The 20793-nt window shown below is 50.1% G+C and overlaps 1 protein-coding gene across 2 annotated transcripts in view; it reads right to left on the minus strand.

Annotated features, from left to right (window-relative positions):
- The window catches only part of TPR (translocated promoter region, nuclear basket protein), a 213965-nt gene that overhangs the window by 3304 nt on the left and 189868 nt on the right, over positions 1 to 20793 (minus strand). For both annotated transcript variants that reach the window (XM_040408451.1, XM_040408450.1), the window contains exons 42-50: positions 18273 to 18363; positions 17974 to 18152; positions 8517 to 8585; positions 8230 to 8321; positions 7648 to 7754; positions 7448 to 7543; positions 1787 to 1943; positions 1558 to 1673; positions 1146 to 1244 (exon numbers count right to left, since the gene is read on the minus strand). In XM_040408451.1, coding sequence (XP_040264385.1) covers positions 1146 to 1244; positions 1558 to 1673; positions 1787 to 1943; positions 7448 to 7543; positions 7648 to 7754; positions 8230 to 8321; positions 8517 to 8585; positions 17974 to 18152; positions 18273 to 18363 — 1006 coding nt within the window. The remainder of the gene's footprint in view (positions 1 to 1145; positions 1245 to 1557; positions 1674 to 1786; positions 1944 to 7447; positions 7544 to 7647; positions 7755 to 8229; positions 8322 to 8516; positions 8586 to 17973; positions 18153 to 18272; positions 18364 to 20793) is intronic.

Consider the following 20793-nt stretch of genomic DNA (forward strand, 5'->3'; position numbering starts at 1 on the left):
GAGACTACTATGGAAATCCGTGAACGGATTAATAAACATAAAAGCACAATTCGCAAGGCAAACATGGATAAACCCGTAGCCAAACATTTTGTGGAGGCCAGACACTGTCAACCAATTGCGTTTCAGGGTGATTGACAGTGTGAGCACCCTACGCAGGGGTGGAGATAAGGATGCTATACTGAGAAAAAAATAACTAAAATGGATTTACACGCTGAGGTCCCTACAGCCCTTTGGACTCAATTTGGAGTTTAATGTGGCAGGGATCAGCTAGATCTTCATCTGTTATATGTATTTTTATGTTTTTATGTTGAAGTTCTTGATGAACCCCTTTTAAATCACCTTTAATAGTGGTGACACATGTATGTAAACCTGCGGTGGTGGGACTTTTCCACTTACTGTAGGCCTACAATAGTGAGCATTGTATACGGTTTGTACGCATACATCCCCTTGCCTGTCAATTTATGATCCATATTGGCAGACGTATTTAATATATTAATGTGGCATTGCTTGGTTTTAGCAACATAGCGCGACTTACAACACGTTTGCTATAGCGGTCGGTGCAGGCACACCCGATTGGTGGTTGCGCCGCTAGTGTGGTCTCGCGCGATTTGGCTATATCTTGCCGAGTGACGTGAGCGGGTCGCGGCTGGATGACGTGCGTGGACATGCACAGCTGTTACATTGGGACGCTGTGTGTCGCTCTCATCGCCACTTTAGATCCTCTGACACAGGTGAGGTAGTTGGGCGTATGCTCACTTATTAGAAACTGCTGTGAGACCTTATTGTGATTTGGTGCAATTGATGTGTGTCTATTCGCCCATTGGGCTACCATTAATGTGGAAGTGTCTATTTTTTGTATTTATATGTGAGCTTGTACACTTGTAAGATATGCTTGACAAAGGCTACACTTAGCAGAAACGTTGCTACTTTTGTACATTGTGCTTTGGAGTTTTGTACAATAAAGAAGAATTGGTTGGATATGCTGCTGTGGCTCTCCATTTCTACTACTATTCTACAGACAGGTCATCAATATTTTACTTCCAGAAAACCACTTTAAGGTTTATTTATGTTAAAACTACTAAATGTGAAATATTTCACCCTTTATAGGGTTAAACTGTTTCACTTTATAAAGTGTGTCAACAAACCTCTTTGTCGGGTAAACTGCCTTCCCCGTACAGCAGGTCTTCCAGTCTGCGGATGAAGTTTTACTCTTCTGAGAGGTTTTGACTGATTGGTGCTAGTGTCTGTATATAATAAATGTACCGTAATTAAAAAAAATAAAATCAGGAATAAAATTTTCACATCCAATGCTAAGAAGTTAATTATTAAAACAGGTTAAGGAAGGTGATGCATGAAGAAAAGGCCATTAATTGTTAGAGATTGCACATTTGTGTTTGAGTAACCTCTGAGTTATTTCTCGTAATGTGCATGACATTACTAAAAATTGTTACATTTATTGATTTAGAGCTAAGGGCACATAATAGCTCCTCCAGTCTGTCAGGTGCTTTGTAAGTTACTATAAAAAAATCTGACAGAAACCCTAGTGTCTTGTAATACCTGCAGAAGAAGAAGTAGGAGGATCTTGGCTTGTGGAAGGAAGGTCAGTCTCAGAAGGTTGAACAGGATCTTGATCTTGCCGTGTTTCCATTTCTAATGTAGATTCTGAAGCAACTCTGTAAAAGCAATGCAAGCTCTTCAATCTTTCATAGATGTTATTTTTATTTTTTTGTTCAAGTAAACATAAAAGCTATACAAAAAGGAAATAGAAATATTGAAAGTAGTTTACCCTTCAGATTCCGTCTCCACAAAAACTTCATCTCCTTCATCTGCTGTGCCAGACTCAACAGCTGTAGAAATATTTCCAGTGGAAGTTGTGACCATAGGAACAGACTGAGATGCATGATCTGAAGTGTCAGCTGCAGGGTTCTCTGCAAAAACAGAAACTAGGAGGCAAAATCCATATGGCAGATTAAATAAAAATGCTCAAATAGCTATGTAAACATAAAAAATGGATTTTTGTACTTACCGTAAAATCCTTTTCTCGTTGGATGCATTGGGGGACACAGCACCATGGGTATATACCCAGCTGACACTAGAAAGGAAAAGTGTTGGCTCCACCCAGATGGACTATACCCTCTGCACAGACACTAAAGTAACCAGTTGGTACTAAAGCAGTAGGAGCACCGAAATCCAGAGCGAAAAGTGAAGCCAAAATGCCCTAAACCAGAAAGAGGACCAATATTGAAGAGTCTCGGAAAACCCGGTAAACCTGAACGAAGAAAAAAACAAGGGTGGGGGATCTGTGTCCCCCAATGCATCCAACGAGAAAAGGATTTTACGGCAAGTGCAAAAATCCAGTTCTCTTATGAATGGCACTGGGGGACACAGCACCATAGGATGTCCCAAAAGTCCTCGAGGGTGGAGAGAAGCAGCCATGCGAAAAACCTAATGCACCGCCGCTTGCAGAACCTTGCGACCTAAACTGGCATCAGCAGAGGCCAAGAAATGGATGTGGTAAAACCTGGAGAAGGAGTCAACTGCGGCCCAGGTGGCCGCCTTGCAGGCCTGGGAGGCAGAGACCAGATGCCAGACCGCCCAGGATGCCCGGACCGCCCTAGTGTAGTGAGCGGTCAACCGGAAAGGGGGATCATGACCCTTCGCTACATAGGCTTCTTTGACAGCTGACCGAATCCAACGGTAGATGGTGGCTTGGAAAACCTTGCGTGAGCCCTCAGGGAAGACAAAGAGTCAGAACGACAGAAGGACTCAGTTAACTAGAGATACAGCCAGAGCGCCCGAACCACATCCAGATGGTGGAGAGACCGCTCTCTGGGATGAGAGGGGTTGGGACAGAATGAAGGCAGTACAATCTCCTCATTAATGTGGAAGGAGGAAACCACCTTGGGAAGAAAGGAGAGAACTGGGCGCAGGGCAACCTTGCCCTGGTGAAAAACCAAAAAGGGAGACTGGAAAGAGAGCACCGTCAGTTCAGAGAGGTAATCGTGACTAGGAAGGCAACTTTAAAAGAGATGTAAGAAAGGGAGATCTAGTGCTTGCACAGATTCCTACTCTAACCCCTAGCGAAGCAGCTAGACTGTCTCAACTCTATATGATACACAGGCTTCATGTTAAGGATCCTGTTTATTGACTATCCCGTTTTGTACAACCAGCATTTTTGCACTGTGTTGAACATAATATAAAACACAAGAATTTTGTAAAATGATAGTTTATTTTTACAAAATAATAATAAAAATGTATCAGATTTAAAAAATAAAGAAAGGGAGATCTCCTTCAAGGGCTTGAAGGGAGAGGACTGAAGGGCATCTAAGACCAGATTCAAATCTCATGGTTACACTGGAGAATGGAAGGGAGGGACGCAATGAGACACCACCTGAAGGAAGGTTTTCACTTAGGAATTAGAAGCCAAGGGCCTTTGGAAAAGGAAAGACAAGGCCGAGACCTTTCTCAAGGCCGGCCGGCAGAAAGGCAAGAATCCTAGGGACGGAAAAAAGGAGAGGGTGAACGTCGCCAGATTCACATCAGGCAAAATAAGCCTTCTGGGTACAATGGTAAATCCTGGCCGACTGGGGTTTACGTGCATGAAGCATGGTTTGGATGACTGACAGAGGCCGCGGAACCTCAGGACCGCGGATTCAACAGCCACGCTGTTAAATGAAGCTGAGGAAAACTCGGGTGGAACAGTGGACCTTGCGAAAGGAGGTCGGGACGCAGTGGTAGCCGCCATGGAGAGTCTGAGCAGGAAGACTAGATCTGCGTACCACGCCCTGCGAGGCCAATCTGGAGCCACCCGATTCATTTTGAGTCGTTTGAGTACCTGAGAAAGAAGCGGAAGGGGAGGGAAGAGATACACTAGACTGAATTGGGAGCACGGAAGCACCAAGGCGTCTACCACAAGAGCCTGAGGATCCCGAGACCTGGCGATGTAAAGTGGAAGTTTGTGATTCCGATGGGAGGCGAAAAGATCCAAGTCTGGTGTTCCCAAACGCTGACCGGTGTTGAAACACCTGCTGATGGAGAGACCACGCGCCCGGGTCGAGACTTTGGCGTCTGAGGAAGTCGGCTGCCCAATTGTCGACTCCGGGGATGTGGACCTCTGCCCACCGCAGGATGCGAGAGGCTTCCTTCAGGACAGTCACGCTTCTGGTGCCCTCCTGGTGGTTCAAATAAGCTACCGCAGTGGAGTTGTCAGTCTGAATCCAGACAGGATGACCGCAAAGAAGGAGAGTCCAACAGGAGAGAGCTAGGTAAATGGCCCTGAGCTCCAGAATATTGATCTGCAGGGAAGCAATCACTGACCTGAGGGACTCCATGCGAAAGTGAGGGACACGGACGAAATGACTGAGCGCCTTCAGATCCAAAATGGGGCGAAGAGAAACATCCTTCTTGGGAACAGTTAATGGGTTCAAGTAAAACCCCTGAAAACATTCCGAAGTCGGGACAGGAACAATCACTCCTGAAAAAACTAAACAAAAAAAAATAAAACAGGGGGACCTGGGTGGCAACTATTGGAAGAACCGACCTGTGGGAAGGGTAGAGAATTCTATTTTGTATCCGGAGGAAACCACCTCCAGAGCCCAGGAATCGTCCTCGCCTGCACTCCAATGATCCTGAAAGGAGAGCAAATGACCCCCCCACTCGAAGGAGTGACTCAAGCGGGGGAAAACAGTCATGCAGATTTATGGCTTTGCAGACCGGGGTTTGGAAGGCTTAGGGCGGGCGGGCCAGGAGGGCTTAGCCTTGAGGGAAGGACAAATAGTCTTTTTGTCCTGACGGGAGGAGGAATCTTGAAAGGAGCTAAAAAACTGTGATCACAATGCAGACACAGGACGTCAGCGGTTCTGGTGTTGGAGAGAACTTTCCTACCCGTGGCCTCAGAAATAAGCTCCTCCAAACCCTTCCCAAAAAGCCTACCACCCAGGACGGGGAGAGATATGAGCGCCTTTTTGGAGGCAGCATCGGCCGTATCTGCGACGCCACAGAGTCAGGGGCCACCCTGCTATTGCGGCGGGCCAATTCCAGGGCGACATCACAAAGATGCCTGGAGAAGATAGATGCAAGGAGATTGAGCCCATCAATGATGCAGCAAAGGCGGGACGGATAGCAGAACCTGCTGCCATGAATGCAGACTTGGACAAGGAGTCCATCTTCTTGTCCGACGGATTAGACAAGGAAACAGAGTCGGCCCAAAGGAAGGGTGGTGGCCTTAGCAAAACGGGCCACCAGTGGATCTACCTGAGGAGGGACAGACCACATCGTAATGGACTTCTTGGAAAAGGGAAAGAGGACGTCCGAACTTTTGGCAGGCTAAAGACTCCTATCTGGGTGACGCCACTACTTGGCCAGGAGTGCATCGAGATCTGCATGGTTAGGGCGCCTAGAACGGCGGAATGATATGGATTCCTGAGCCAAGGGGTAGTGGTCTTCCTGCAAGTGGAGAGTGTCCCCAACTGCCCTGATGAGATCCTACATGGCCACAGACAGGGCTGTGCTCTGCTCCGATCCGGAATCTGAGTCAGAGGTGTCCCCCGAGGCGGCGGAAAGAGCGGCAGGGGAGGATTCGTCGTCAGTCTCAGACCTGTCTTGGGAGTAACCCGAGGAGGAGCAGTACATTGTTATGACAACCTGAGGTAGTTTGTGTGGCCTGGTGTCTGAATGTGAGCGTGCCCCATCCGCAGAGGAGTCCCTGTGAGGGGCAGAGGCGGACGCAAGTTGGGCAGGCAAGCTGTCCAGTGACTCCACAATGGATAGGGAGATTCGAGCAAGGTTCCCTATGGCTTGGGACAGGGAAGAAGCCCATTCAGGAGGGACCGACACAGAAGGGGTGGTCAGGGCGTCCTGAGGGGGCCTGGGGACAAGGCACTGCGCACAAACAGGGTCAGGCTGAACTCATGGCAACTTTTAATTGCAACGGGCGCACGTAAAATACATGGAGACCCCGAGGTGGGGGCTGGGAATGGGAGTCTTCTCTGGAAGAGGACATAAAGGCTGAGTGGGAGCCTGAAAAAACAGAAAAGCAGCCAGCCAAAGGCTGTCCTACCGGACCCCAGGTGCTGTGTCCCCGGAGAGGTGCTGCAGCAGCCGTCGCAGAAGAGTGCTGGAAGGCTGCAGGACAGATCCACAACTGGAGGCCCAGAATCAGAAGTGAAGTGCAAACTCCACCCACAGGGCAAAAGCCTGCGCTTGACTGGGATAGGAGGGGAGAGCTGTCCCCGTGCCTAAGCCTTAAACCCTGTGGCACCTGAAGACGTTAGACGGTAAGCACTCTCCCCTGCATCCCTGCCCCATGGGGTCTCCTGGGTTAGTTCAAGTGAAAAAGAGGAATATACGTGCTTCTAAAATTACCTTATTATTCGATTATGGGTAATAGGACATACCTATTGATACAGGAAATTACACTCGCCTAACAATAGCAATATAGTAGATTAGCCGGGATGGTGTAGGTATAGGTATAAGGCATTAATCTCTGGGGAGGCAGATATACGGCAAGCTGGGTAGATAATAAATCTATCCCTACCCGACCCTAAGGTAGTCTGTGCCCAGGGATGCCCCCTAATGGTGGAGGCACCCTGTCCCCGTGCCTAGGCCTTAAACCAGACACTATTAAAACCCCACATATGTGAAAATACCCAGCAAGTCTATATAAACTGCTGAAGGTACTAAAATGACTGGAATTATTGCAACCCCATAATTCCAGTCATTTTAGTACCTTCAGCAGTTTATATAGACTTGCTGGGTATTTTCACATATGTAGGGTTTTAATAGGGTCTTGTTTAGGGCCTAGGCACGGGGACAGGGTGCCTCCACCATTAGGGGGCATCCCTGGGCACAGACTACCTTAGGGTCGGGTAGGGATAGATTTATTATCTACCCAGCTTGCCGTATATCTGCCTCCCCATGGATTCATGCCTTATACCTACACCATCCCTGCTAATCTATCTACTATATTGCTATTGTTAGGTGAGTGTAATTTCCTGTATCAATAGGTATGTCCTATCACCAATAATTGAACAATAAAGGTAATTTTAGAAGCACGTATATTCTTCTTTTTCACTTGAACTAACCCAGGAGACCCCAAGGGGCAGGGATGCAGGGGAGAGTACTTACCGTCCAACGTCTTCAGGCGCCACAGGGTCACCTCTTCATCAAATTTGCACTTACGTGGGATTGCCGTCATGTCTGACTCCTACGGATACTAGACTAAAACTTGTTAGTTTAGTGTCTGTGCAGAGGGCATAGCCCATCTGAGTGGAGCCAACTTTTCCTTTCTAGTGTCAGCCTGCTAGTGACAGCTGGGCATATACCCATGGTGCTGTGTCCCCCAATGACATTCACGAGAAATATTCGATAAAAAACAAGAATAACTTAACTCTAATTCTCTACTGCAGTATAGACCTGTTCTGTAATTTGGTTTCATGTGTGGCCCTACCTGGTGCTGCAACTTGAAGTGGTGTGGTTGGGACACTGCGACCACCAGACTCCTCCTCATGAGCAAGAAACAGTGGCGTTTCATACATTCCTAAGCCTTCAAAATTAGAACAGTGAGTGGGTGCTCAAAGTAAGTGAAGTAAACAATTATACAGTTACTCTAGTCTAACTCTAGAGAGTAAATATTGAACTTTTTCTCACCTCCTTGAGATGCAAGCTGACCAAGGTCGGAATGGCTAGAACTGGCTTGTGGCATATCTTCTGGTGGTCCAAACCGGAATCGAGGAACTCCAGCTACCTGGGGAGAGCTGAAAATACATATACATTAGCAATTTAACATAAAAAAAAAAAATTTTGGGAAATAATAAACTTAGAATATCAACAGCATTTAAAACCGTACACGTTCTGATCAGATGCATATACTTGTCTGCTCCATTTCCTAATTGTCTGCTCCATTTCCAAACACTAACTGCGAACTATGGAATATATTCTTCAAACACGACTATCATATACAAGAAACCTATTTAAGCCTTCATTTATCTCACAGACTTGACTATGCCCTGCTGAGAAAAGAGCAACATGTTGCAGGAAGTTTAAAATAATTATATTGCATGTTATTAAAATACCATATCACTCGAGCTTTTAAAATACAATCCTCAGCATGCACACTTGCTCAGCTCTTATCAGACCTCTCATACAAGAGAAAGAACCATATTAAATATTGTGCAACAGCTGGATTGATGTCAGGGATGTCAAACCCTGCTATATGGTGTAACAACTTACTGAATGGCCTCTGCAAAACCATCCGTACGATGAGGTACAACAAGTGTAGGCGTGCTCGGCACCGTACGATCTTCATCATCAAAAAAGTGTTGCTGTTAGGGAGATTCAGTGCAAAGAGTAATTAGTTTAAACTACAACTACGATTTGTTTCTTCACAGATGATTTCCACCCAATACACTTAAGTGGCCAAATATTTGTACAGTACATTAGCAATGCAAAATAAAATCAACCAATCTATAAAGGAACCATCAAAACAGATTCCACTGAGTGTAAACCAATATGCTTACCATGCCACCTAAGCCAGGAGTAAGTTGAAGACCACGGCCTACTGACTGTCTTCGGGCCATCTGAATTCGCTAAATACAGGAAACGGTAAAAAAATATATTATTCAATGACAAATGCAGCATATCAATGCATTGCAAAAACCCTTTCTGCTCAACCAAACTGCAAAAAAAAATAAAACCCCACCCATACAAAAGCACCTGACTTATGTAGCATTTTGGCCAAATAGTTTTTTCTGTAAAAGTAAAAATACTCCTCTTACCATTTTTGAGGAGTATTTTCAGCCGAGGAGTACGAAAGTTGCAGTAATTTTACACAGGCCTTATATTTGTTCACATCTTCATTGGAGGCTCTGTTCGGAGCCTGTGTCACAGATTCTGTGAAATATACTGGATAAAAAAAACCTCAAATATAGGACTTTTTTTTTTGTCCGGTATAAAGACAGGATTCTAAACAGAAACTGAAATCCCATCATAGTCAGCAGAGTGTTCAGCTCTGTTCCTGTCAGTTAGCCTAAGTTCACCACGTTTTTGTGATGTACATGAGAAAAAAAAAAAAATAATATGTATCGTTTAACAAAAAAAGGAGACTTTTGTATTACTTACCAGTAAAGTCTCTTTCTCGCTCTTCCTTGGGGGACACAGGAAACCATGGGTATAGCTCTGCTCCCTAGGAGGCGTGACACTAAGTGAAAGCTGTAAGCCCCTCCTCCATCAGCTATACCCTTCAGCCTGGAGAAGAGACTGCCAGTTGCGTGTCCAAGTAGTGAAAGATAACTACCAACCGGAAAAAGAACTGTCGAGCCCCAACGGGGGCAACCAAGCCGGAACCACAACTGTAACCCAAATGAAGGGCGGGTGCTGTGTCCCCCAAGGAAGAGCGAGAAAGAGACTTTACTGGTAAGTAATACAAAAGTCTCCTTTTCTCGCCCATATTCCTTGGGGGACACAGGAAACCATGGGACGTTCCAGAGCAGTCCCAGAAGGGAGGGACCAGAACAAACTCAACCAACACCAGAGGCATCAATCAACTGCCGCCTGCAACACCAGACGGCCTAAAGCAGCGTCAGCCGACGCATGAGTATGCACCCTGTAGAACTTGGTGAAGGTGTGCAAGGAGGACCAAGTGGCCGCCTTGCAAATCTGCTCCGTAGAAGCCCGATTCCTCTGAGCCCAGGAAGCCCCGACCGCTCTAGTGGAGTGAGCGGAAACACCAAGGGGCGGAACCTTGCCCTTGGTGAGATAAGCCTCAGTAACAGCCATCTTGACAAAACGGGCGATAGCAACTTTGGATGCCGCCATCCCTCTGCGTGACCCCTCCGGGACCACAAAGAGCGAGTCAGTATGCCTGAAAGAGCTGGTTACTTCCAGGTAAATCTTGAGCGCCCTGACAACGTCCAGGCGATGAAGCTTCCTCTCCCGCGGGTGGGAAGGGGAAGGACACAAAGAGGGGAGAACGATGTCCTCGTTCAGATGAAAGGCGGAGACCACCTTAGGAAGGAAGGAAGGGACCGGACGAAGAACCACCTTGTCCTGGTGGAATACTAGGAAAGGTTCCAGACAGGAGAGTGCAGCCAATTCGGACACCCTCCGAAGAAAGGTGACGGCTACAAGGAAAATAACCTTGCAGGACAGAAGTCGCAAGGAAACCGTCCGCAGAGGCTCGAAAGGGGAAGCCTGGAGTGCTGAGAGAACCAGGTTCAGGTCCCAGGGCGGTACCGGAGGGCGGTACGGGGGAACCGCGTGAGCCACGCCCTGAAGGAAGGTCTTGACAGGACCAAGGGGGGCCAGTGGGCGCTGAAACAAAATGGACAGCGCAGACACCTGACCCTTCAAAGAACTAAGGCCCAGACCTTGGGCCAGTCCGCTCTGCAGGAAGGACAAAACGGTGGGGAGAGAAAAGCGGAGCGGAGGAATCCCCAGATCGGCACAGAACCCCAAAAAGGTCCTCCAGGTCCTATAGTAGATCCTAGAAGAGGACGGCTTACGGGCGCGGATCATGGTGCGGACGACGTCCGCAGAAAAACCCCTACGTGTCAGGACGGTGGTCTCAACAACCACGCCGTCAAACGTAGGGACCCTAAACGCGGGTGGAAGATCGGTCCCTGAGAGAGAAGATCTTCCCTGGCGGGCAGCGGCCAGGGCGCATCTGCCAGGAGCAGCATGAGGTCGGCATACCAAGACCGGCGGGGCCAGTCCGGAGCGACCAGAATCACCGAGACGCCTTCCGCCGCGATCTTCCGAAGGACCTTGGGCAGGAGAGGGATGGGAGGGAATATGTATGGACGCGCGAAGCCTCGCCAAGGAAGAACGAGGGCGTCGGCTCCGCAAGCTCCCGGATCCCTGGCCCTGGACAGATAGGCGGGGACCTTGTGATTGAATTTTGAGGCCATGAGGTCCACGTCCGGTATGCCCCAACGAAGGCAAATGGCCTCGAATACCTCCGGGTGAAGAGACCACTCGCCGGGGTCGACGGTGGTGCGACTGAGGAAGTCCGCCGCCCAATTGTCCACCCCTGGAATAAAAATTGCAGATAGGGCCGGGACGTGGGCTTCCGCCCAACGGAGAATGCTGGTGACCTCCCGCATTGCTGCAGCGCTGCGAGTGCCCCCCTGGTGGTTTATGTACGCCACAGCCGTGGCGTTGTCCGATTGTACACGAACTGGATGACCCTTCAGCAGATGAGTCCAGTGTCGTAGAGACAGAAGGGCCGCTCTCAGCTCCAGGACATTGATCGAGAGTTTGGACTCCGATGGAGACCAAATGCCCTGGACGGATCGGGGAGGAAACACGCCTCCCCAGCCCAAGAGACTGGCATCGGTTGTAACCACCAACCAGTTGAGTGGCAGAAAGGACCTGCCCAGAAGAGGGGACTGTAACCACCAGCGGAGAGATGACCGCACCGGAGGCGATAGATGGAAGGGATGATCCAGAGACTCCGGCGATTTGTCCCAGGAGGAGAGGATCGCCCGTTGGAGAGGGCGGGAGTGAAACTGCGCAAATGGGATCGCCTCGAAGCAGGCAACCATCTGCCCCAAGACCCGCATGCAGAAGCGGAAGGACGGTCGACGGTGGAGAAGGAGACCCCGAACCGCCCCACGGAGGATCAGACGTTTTTCCGAGGGAAGACGTACCTCCGCCGCTCCTGTGTCTAAAAGCATTCCCAGGAAGACTAGTTGTCTGGAGGGGGGAAGGGAGGACTTGGGGAAGTTGATGACCCAACCGAACCTCGCCAGAGTCTCTAGAGTGAGATCCACGCTGGCAACCGCTTGAGAAAGGGACGGAGCCTTGATGAGGATATCGTCCAAGTACGGTAGCAGAAAAACACCCCTGGAACGGAGTAAGGCCAAAACCGGGGCCAGGACCTTGGTGAACACCCGGGGGGCTGTTGCCAGCCCAAAGGGAAGGGCGACAAATTGGAAGTGGAGGTCCCCCACGGCGAATCGGAGGAAGCGATGGTGACACCGGGCTACCGGAACATGGAGGTAGGCATCCTGTATATCGATGGAAGACATGAAATCTCCCTGCTCCAGGGAAGCCACCAAGGAACGGAGGGACTCCATCCGAAACCGTCGAAGGAGGAGAAAACGGTTGAGCTTTTTGAGGTCCAAAATGGGCCGCACCGAACCTCCCTTCTTGGGAACTACAAAGAGGTTCGAGTAGAACCCTTGGAACCTTTCCTCTAGAGGAACGGGGGTAATCACCCCCCTGTCCAGTAAGGCTTGAACGGCCGCGGAGAACGCAGCCGCGCTTTTCGGGTCCCGCGGCGGGCGGGAGCGAAAGAACCGATCTGGAGGGAAGGATGCAAATTCGATTTTGTATCCGGAGGACACAATTTCGAGGGCCCAGGCGTCGGAGACGTGAGCCATCCAGACGTCCCTGAAAAGGAGGAGCCGGCCCCCCACCCGGGTGGGTGGGGGCGCGCCTTCAGGCAGAGGACTGCTTTGCTGCGGGTGTGCGGGCAGGCTGCGGCTTGCGCCAGGAGGGCTGCGCCCGAAAAAACGGCTTCCTACGCTTATCCTGGGGAGGAGCCGAAGCGGCAGCTGTGGTGGGAGCCCCAGAGGCCCTGCGGGAGGACCGAAAACGAGACGCACCAGGGTGTCCGCGGGGGGCGCCCCTGGCTTGGGGTTGAGGAAGATGGGTGCTTTTACCACCCGTGGCCTCCGAAATAAGTTCGTCTAGGCGGACCCCGAAAAGGCCGCAAACGGTAGCCCCGCCAAGGAACGTTTGGAGGCAGCGTCCGCTTTCCAAACCTTCAGCCAGAGCTCCCTCCTGACGGAAACTGCCAGGGCGGAGGAGCGTGCAATAAGGGCTCCCGCATCAAGGGAGGCCTCACAAACAAAATTCCCGGCCCGAATAATAAGCTGGGCCAAGGAACGTAGGTCCTGGATGGGGACGTCCGAGTCCAACTCCTGTTCCAGCTGCGCACCCCAAGCAGAGATTGCTTTCCCTGCCCAAGCAGAGGCAAAAACCGGTCTGAGAGCAGAACCGGAGGCAGCAAAAATGCCCTTGGAAAGGGTCTCCATGCGACGGTCCTCCGCTGACTGAAGAGAGGACCCGTCGGGAACAGGGATGGCCGTGTTCTTTGACAGCCGGGCCACGGGGGGGTCCACCTTGGGTGGGGAAGACCATGTGGCCACGACATCGGCTGGAAAAGGATAGCAAATGTCCAGCTTCTTGGGGTTGACAAAACGGGCGTCCGGGCGAGCCCAAGCCTTAGACACCACAGAGGAGAAATGAGAGTGGATTGGAAAGACTTTTGAGGCCTGCCTGGGTCTGATAAAGGAGACGCTAGCTGCGTCAGAGCTAGGGGGGTCATCCTGCACCTTAAAGGTGTCACGAATATCAGAGATGAGTTGACCCATCGCTGAGGCTAGCTTGGACGGCAGGGCCGAGTCCATTTCCAAATCTGAAACCGCCAATTCACCTTCAGAGAGCGAATCCTTTGGAGAGGAGAGGCCCGTCTGGGTGCGCACGCGTGGCGGGGAGAGTGAGGCCTCAGAGGAGGAGGCTCGCTCTACTCTAATACGCTTCTGAGAGTGCCTAGCTCGGGAGGGGTCACTAAGAGAGAGTGAACCCGCTGCAGCGGCAGAAGCAGTGGACCCGGAGGGCGCGACAGTCAGAGAGGCGTCCTGCGGGGTAGGTGGCCTGTCTATTAGGCGGCCCACGACATGAGAGGCTTTCCACGGCCTGGGACAGGGATCTAGCCCAGTCAGGCGGGTCAGAGGAAGCAGGGAGCGACACAGCGGGCGACTGAGGCTGCGGTGGAGCTCGGCATGCAGTACAGTGCGGATCAGACTGCCCCCGGGGAAAGGGTTCCCTACAAGCAGTACAGGCATGGTACCAAGGCTTGGCGGCTGCAGAAGGGTCTGACATGGTGGGGCGGGCGATGTAGCAGTGGCCATGGGGGATGTAGCAGCGGCCATGGGGGATGTAGCAGCGGTGGGAGGGAGGAAGGGGAGGCTGGAGCAGCCACTCTCACCATACGCTGTCTTCGCCCTCAGTCCATCCAGCGGGGGTCGCCCCTTCAGCTCCTGGCACCGCAGTGGCAGGAAGCCGGGGGAGGGACTTGGCGTGCGGGCGACCCTGAGCTGGCGGGACGCAGGGGAGCGAGGCTGCCCTGGTCCACCTTGTCTTCTGTGGGGGAGGCGGCAGGGCGTAATTACCGGCACTGGCGCAACTCAACCTCGGGAGAAACAGAGGGGTCTAATGCGCCTCTGTTGTCCCTGTAGGTAAAAAAAAAAAAAATCGAATTAAAAACAACAAATAACGCAAAAAAAAAAAAAAAAAATCATAGGAAAACAACCCTGCATAAGCAGGGGGTGTCTTGCCTCCTTGGACACTAAGCAAAAAACTGGCAGTCTCTTCTCCAGGCTGAAGGGTATAGCTGAAGGAGGAGGGGCTTACAGCTTTCACTTAGTGTCACGCCTCCTAGGGAGCAGAGCTATACCCATGGTTTCCTGTGTCCCCCAAGGAATATGGGCGAGAAAACTAGATTTTTGTATAACTTACCAGTAAAATCTCTTTCTCGCTCTTCCTTGGGGGACACAGGAAACCATGGGTATAGCGCAACTCCCTAGGAGGCGTGACACTAAATGAAAACTGTTAAGCCCCTCCTCCAGCAGCTATACCCTCAGCCTGGAGAGAGAGACTACCAGTTTCGTGTCCAAGTAGTAAAAGAAAGGCAATGACCAACCATGTAAAAAGGGACGTAATGGCCACAAGGAAAATGAACTTACAGGACAAAAAGGCGAAGAGAAACTCTCTGCAAGGGGTCGAAGGGGGAAGACTGGAGCGCCGAGAGCACAAGATTAAGGTCCCAGGGCGGAATGGGAGAGCGATACGGGGGAACAGAGTGAGCGACTCCCTGAATAAAGGTTTTGACAGGTCCGAGAGGGGCCAAAGGCCGCTGGAAGAGGATGGAAAGTGCCGAGACCTGACCCTTCAACGAGCTGAGACCCAGACCCAGGTCCAGACCAGACGGCAAGAAGGACAAGACAGTGGGCAGGGAAAAACAAAGATGAACATCCAGATTTTTGCAAAAACCCAGGTAAGACCGCAAAGTCCGGTAGTAAATCCTGGACGAGGCCGGCTTCCGTGTGCGGATCATGGTATGAACCACATCCGCCAAAAAAACCCGTTGCGTTAAGACTGCGGTCTCAATAGCCATGCCGTTAAATGAAACGACCCTAAATGCTGGTGGAAGATCGGCCCTTGAGAGGAGGTCTTCTCTTAGAGGCAGCGGCAAAGGCGCGTCTCCCAGGAGCAGCATCAGGTCGGCATACCAAGGCCGGCGAGGCCAATCCGGGGCTATCAGAATCGTAGGCATGCCCTCTGACGCGATTTTGTAGAGAACCCGTGGCAGAAGAGGGAGGGGCGGAAACACGTACAGGAGGGAAAATTCCGCCCACGGAAGAACGAGAGCGTCGGCGCCGTACGCCCTCGGGTCCTTGGACCTGGACAGGAAGGTGGGGAGCTTGTGGTTGAACCTGGAGGCCATGAGATCCACATCCAGACGACCCCAACAGAGGCAAATGGACTCGAACACATCGGGATGCAGAGACCACCTGCCCGGGTCGAACGTCGTCCGCCGCCCAGTTGTCCACCCCCGGGATGTAAATTGCATACAGGGTCGGAACATGAGTTTCCGCCCAGTGGAGGATGTGAGACACTTCCTGCATAGCCGCTGCACTGCGAGTGCCCCCTTGATTTATATATGCCACAGCCGTGGCGTTGTACGACTGGACACGGATGAGATGGCCTCGAAGCAGTGGAGTCCAATGCCGTCACGATAGGAGAATCGCCCTCAGTTCCAGAATGTTTATCGGCAGTTTGGACTCCGACGGAGACCAAGTGCCCTGGACGGACCGGGGGGAGCCGAACCTCCGACGCTTTTCCGGTGGGAGCCGAACCTCCGCCACTTCTGTATCCAATAGAATCCCCAGAAAGACGAGTTGTCTGGATGGGGTAAGCGAGGACTTGGGAAGGTTGATTAGCCAACCGAACCAACTGCTCCAGGGTTTGCAGTGTGAGGTTCACGCTGGTGGACGTCTGGGGAAAGGAGGGCGCCTTGATGAGCAGATCGTCCAAGTAGGGAAGTAGAAAAACACCCCTGGAGCGGAGCAAGGCCAGGACAGGGGAAAGGATCTTGGTGAACACCCAAGGAGCCGTCGCCAAGCCGAGCAGGGAGGGCGACAAATTTGATAATTGTCGTTCCACACCGCAAAACGAAGGAAACGCTTGTGACACCGAGCGATGGGGACGTGGAGGTAAGCATCCTGGATGTCGATAGACGACAAACTCCCCTTTCTCCAGAGAGGCCACCACGGATCTGAGGGACTCCATCCTGAACCGACGAAGACGGAGAAAACGGTTTAACCGCTTGAGGTCCAATATTGGTCTTACCAAACCTTTTTTTGGGGACCACAAAAAGGTTCGAGTAGAACCCCTTGAATCGGTCCCTTAGAGGAACGGGAGTGATCACTCCTTTGTCCAGAAGGGTGTGAATGGCTTCGGAGAAGGCGGCGGCACAATGGGAGTCCCTCGGGACATGGGAGTGAAAGAAGCGAACCGGAGGGAGGGACGCGAATTCGATCTTGTATCCGGAAGATCCAACTTCGAGAGACCAGGCGTCGGAGACGTGCGCCTGCCAGATGTCCCTGAACAGGAGTCGTCGTCCCCCCACCCGGGTGGGTGGGGGCGCACCTTCAGGCGGGGGTCTGCTTGGCCGAGGGAGGGCGAGCAGGCTGGGACTTACGCCAGGAGGGTTGAGTCCGAAAAAAAGGCTTTTTACGCCTATCCTGGTAAGAAATAGAAGACAGACTGGACGCGGATCGAGGGCCGGAGGCCCTGCGGGAGGACCTAAAACGAGAGAAACCAGGACGGCCTTGAGTGGTGCTCTTGGTCCTAGGGTGGGGAAGATGGGTGCTCTTCCCCCCCCCCCCCCGGATGTCGATAGACGACAAACTCCCCTTTCTCCAGAGAGGCCACCACGGATCTGAGGGACTCCATCCAGTAATGGCGCATGAAGAAGGGGGTGGTATGCGGCGCAGAGAAGTACCGGCCGTACCAGCATAAGAGCGACGCCGCGATCTCTCTGCGGACGTCGCGATGCCGGCTGGCAGTGAAAGGGTGCAGAGGCAGGCTTAGCCTGCCGGCGCTTCCTAGGTGCCGCTGCTGCAGTGAAGGGGGTGGTGATACCAGGGCCCTCTGCGACTGAGGGCTCCTGCAGGACATACCAATCAGCCAGCACCGAATGTAGACACTATCCCCCCTGCCCCACTGTGCATCAGTATATCGCCCCACTTCAGGGATTGGGGGCTCTCTGTAGCCCCAGAACTGCAGCATCCAGTGAAAGGAGGCCATGGGTGCAGGGTGGGGGGGGAGCAGGGCTGGAACAACCACTCTCACCATCCCGATGTCTTCACCCTCTGTCCATTCCAGCAGGGTCGCCCCTTCAGCTACTGGCACCGCAGTGGCAGGAAGCTGGATAGGGGCTTGGCGTGCGGGCGACTATTATGCTGGCGGGATGCAGGGGAGCTGGGCTGCCCTGGTCCTCCTTGTCTTCTGTGGGGGAGGCAGCAGTGCGGATGGCCGGCACTGGCGCAGCTAAACCCCGGGAGAAACAGAGGTCCAGGCGTCTCTGTTGTCCCTAAAAAAAATAGAAAAATAAAAAATAAAATAAAAATGAGAGCAGGGAGTGTCTTGCCTCCTTGGACACTGAGCAAAAACTGGCAGTCTCTCTCTCCAGGCTGAGGGTATAGCTGCTGGAGGAGGGGCTTAACAGTTTTCACTTAGCGTCACGCCTCCTAGGGAGTTGAGCTATACACATGGTTTCCTGTGTCCCCCAAGGAATTGGGCGAGAAACAGCATATTTGATTTGCAACAAAATCTGCATAGATTATATTGCTGTTCACAGCAAAACATATTTCAAGTCTTAGCATTGCAAAACTTTTATGGTACCTGAGCTGGTGGCCCAAGCTCTTGAGGAGGTGCATGGATTGTTAAACGGGGAGGCAGAGAATGTGGTGGTCTACGAGGTGACTGAGGAGGACGAGGCCCTGGACGGTCAGAAGCTGAGGATGGTTGCTCCCTAGCTTCTTGTGAAAGTGAAGATTCAGCAGTCCCTGTAGAAGCTTCACCTGAATACAAAGATTAAATCAGCTACAAAAGATGCTAAATGATCAACGCTTCTATAATCAGTCACAGATATTGTCATAATATAGTAAAAAAATTATACAATTATATAAAATATGTATTACCACTATTTTGAGAGTCTGCAGGTCTTTGGCCAATATCTCCAGTACCCATACTCTCCTCTGTCTCTGTACCAGGATCAGTGCCTTCTGCACCCTAAGGATAATCAATAACACAACTTAAAATGTTTCTTTAATCAAACTGTAGATTAGGATGGAGCAAAATTAAACATAAAAAAAATAAACACTAACCAAATTTAAGCCTAAAATTAAAGAAGATGGTGCAGGGTGGTTAAAAACTGGTAAAAACAAATCTTTCCTGACCTAAAACGTCTTTGGTGGTCTAAAATTCCATAAAAAAAATTAAGTGTGGCCGATCTAGTTGGAGCAGGTGTTTCTCCAATTGGAGCTCTGTGGACAGAGAACGTGCTCCAAAATACTATATATCTATATAGCATGTTGCCAGGGACAAAAATAAAACCCACACTTTGCTTGCCCATAGCAACCAAATCAACCTTCTTTAGAAAATGAAAGGATTTTTTAAAATTACATAAGAAAACTAAAATAAGGGGGGGGGGGGGGTTCCTATGTTAATTAGAAGTGTTATAAAATAAACCCATTACATTTTTTTCATATTTAAAGAATTACATTTTAATAATTTCTACAAAACACATTTTGTTTACAATTCTGTACACACTTAAGTCAACTTTGTCAAGAACCCCTTTATGTCCAGGCCTGAGAAAGCATTAAGGGGTTTTCCTGAAGTTTTATACTGGTGGCCTGTCCTCAGGATAGGTCATCAGTATCTGATCAGTGTGGCCGACAACCTGGTCCCCCATCCAATCAGCTGTCTGAGAAAGCAGCATCATTCTCAGCAGAGCCGCAGGCTTCTCTAAGCTTTTTCGATCACGTGGCTTAGGAGCATCTCAGTCCCATAGAAGTGAATGGGGCCAAGCTGCGATACCAAGCGCTGTATGGCGCTGTGCATGGTGAGTTGAGAGAAGACAGCCGCACTCACAGGAGTGTTGGTGCCTTTTCAAACAGCTGATCGGCAGGGGTCCTGAGAGAGTCAGACACCCACCAATTAGATACTGATGACCTATCCTCAGGATATTTTAATAGTACAGGTGCTTTGGCACGTGCCGATTCCCATGGATGCTATTTATTTGTTTATTTAAAATTTGGGGAAAGGGGGGGGGGGGGATTTGAATTTTTATAATTTCTCAAAATTATTTTTTTTAAATTAATTTATTAAGTCCAAAAGTGGACCACAAATTGCAGTCATCGGATTGCAACTAGTACAGAATAATGGATTTTGCTCCATTATTCTTTACAGAAGTCGCTATATCCCAGTACAATACCTGTTGGCCTGAACTGGGATATACTAATAATGAATCTGGAAGCCTAGTACAGGCTCCGGCTCATCTTTAGAACAGGTCCCTTACCCACCCATCTCTGCTGGGTTTTAGAGATGTTTTAGCTGTTGGAGAATCAGGATTAGATCTGATGGTCCACCATGGTGTCTCAGCCAGACATCTTATATTTCTACCTTAAAGAGAGTCACCTTGAACACTGATGTACTGTTGCTAAGACAATAGAGGTCCTTAGGTGATCAATTAAAGCCTGTTTTCTGATGAGGACAAGCTAGCTAGGAGATCATGGAGTCTTAGTGACATATGTATGTCCTCCATAGCTTCTTTAGTTTATGACAAACACTTTCAAGGATAATGGAATCAGAGGATGATGGATCAAAGGTTAAAAACGCATCAGATATTCATTCTCATACGTGTTAGAATACTCTTAACCAATTAACTATCATTAAGTAAAATGAGGCGCAAGTCTTCCTTATGCATAATGTTGGAGGTGCAACTTAAGGAAGTCAACAGTTATAGATGGTAAAGCATTTGCGAGATCACGTTATGTATAATAATGATGCAATTTAGGTAAGTCACCATTCACTTTTATGGATTGCGGTATACTGCGACAAACCTGTATTATAATACTAAAAATATAAAATACAATCCCTGTTCAGATATTATTCCCTCTAGCGCTGCAAATTCCAGGACAAAGTGAGTAAAAATAGTCCGCACAATAAAATGGGAAAAAAAGGATTGCGCTGCAGGAGAGTATTCTTATTATATTCAAGTCCAAGGATCACACGCCCCAGACGAAGCATCATGGCGAAACCCGGGTCGGGCACTGTGTACTTTTTTTTAACTCGCTCCTATACTTGTGTTTTTTGTGAGTATAATAAATCTTTTTCATTTAACACTGTGGTACGTACTTCACTATTGGTTGACCTCCTTTCTTTGAGAACCTGAAGAGTGGAGAGTCTGGTGATATCCTGTGAAAGTGGTTTTTCCTTCTTTGGGATCGTGGATCTTTGCAAGATTCTATACAAGCGGTAAAGCACCCTGTCCGTGTGGTTTAGAAGGCGACATCCAAGGCTGATTGAACTTCTACCAGCCACAGTACATACCTACATCCGTCCTCCGGACCTTCTGACCACTTCAGCTTTACCTTCACTTCAATGCATGAAGTTCCTTGGTGGATGACATCGCTGAGCCTGCTTGTGATGCTTAATACC

Source organism: Bufo bufo, chromosome 9 (genome assembly GCF_905171765.1).
Source record: "Bufo bufo chromosome 9, aBufBuf1.1, whole genome shotgun sequence".
Lineage (NCBI taxonomy): Eukaryota > Metazoa > Chordata > Amphibia > Anura > Bufonidae > Bufo > Bufo bufo.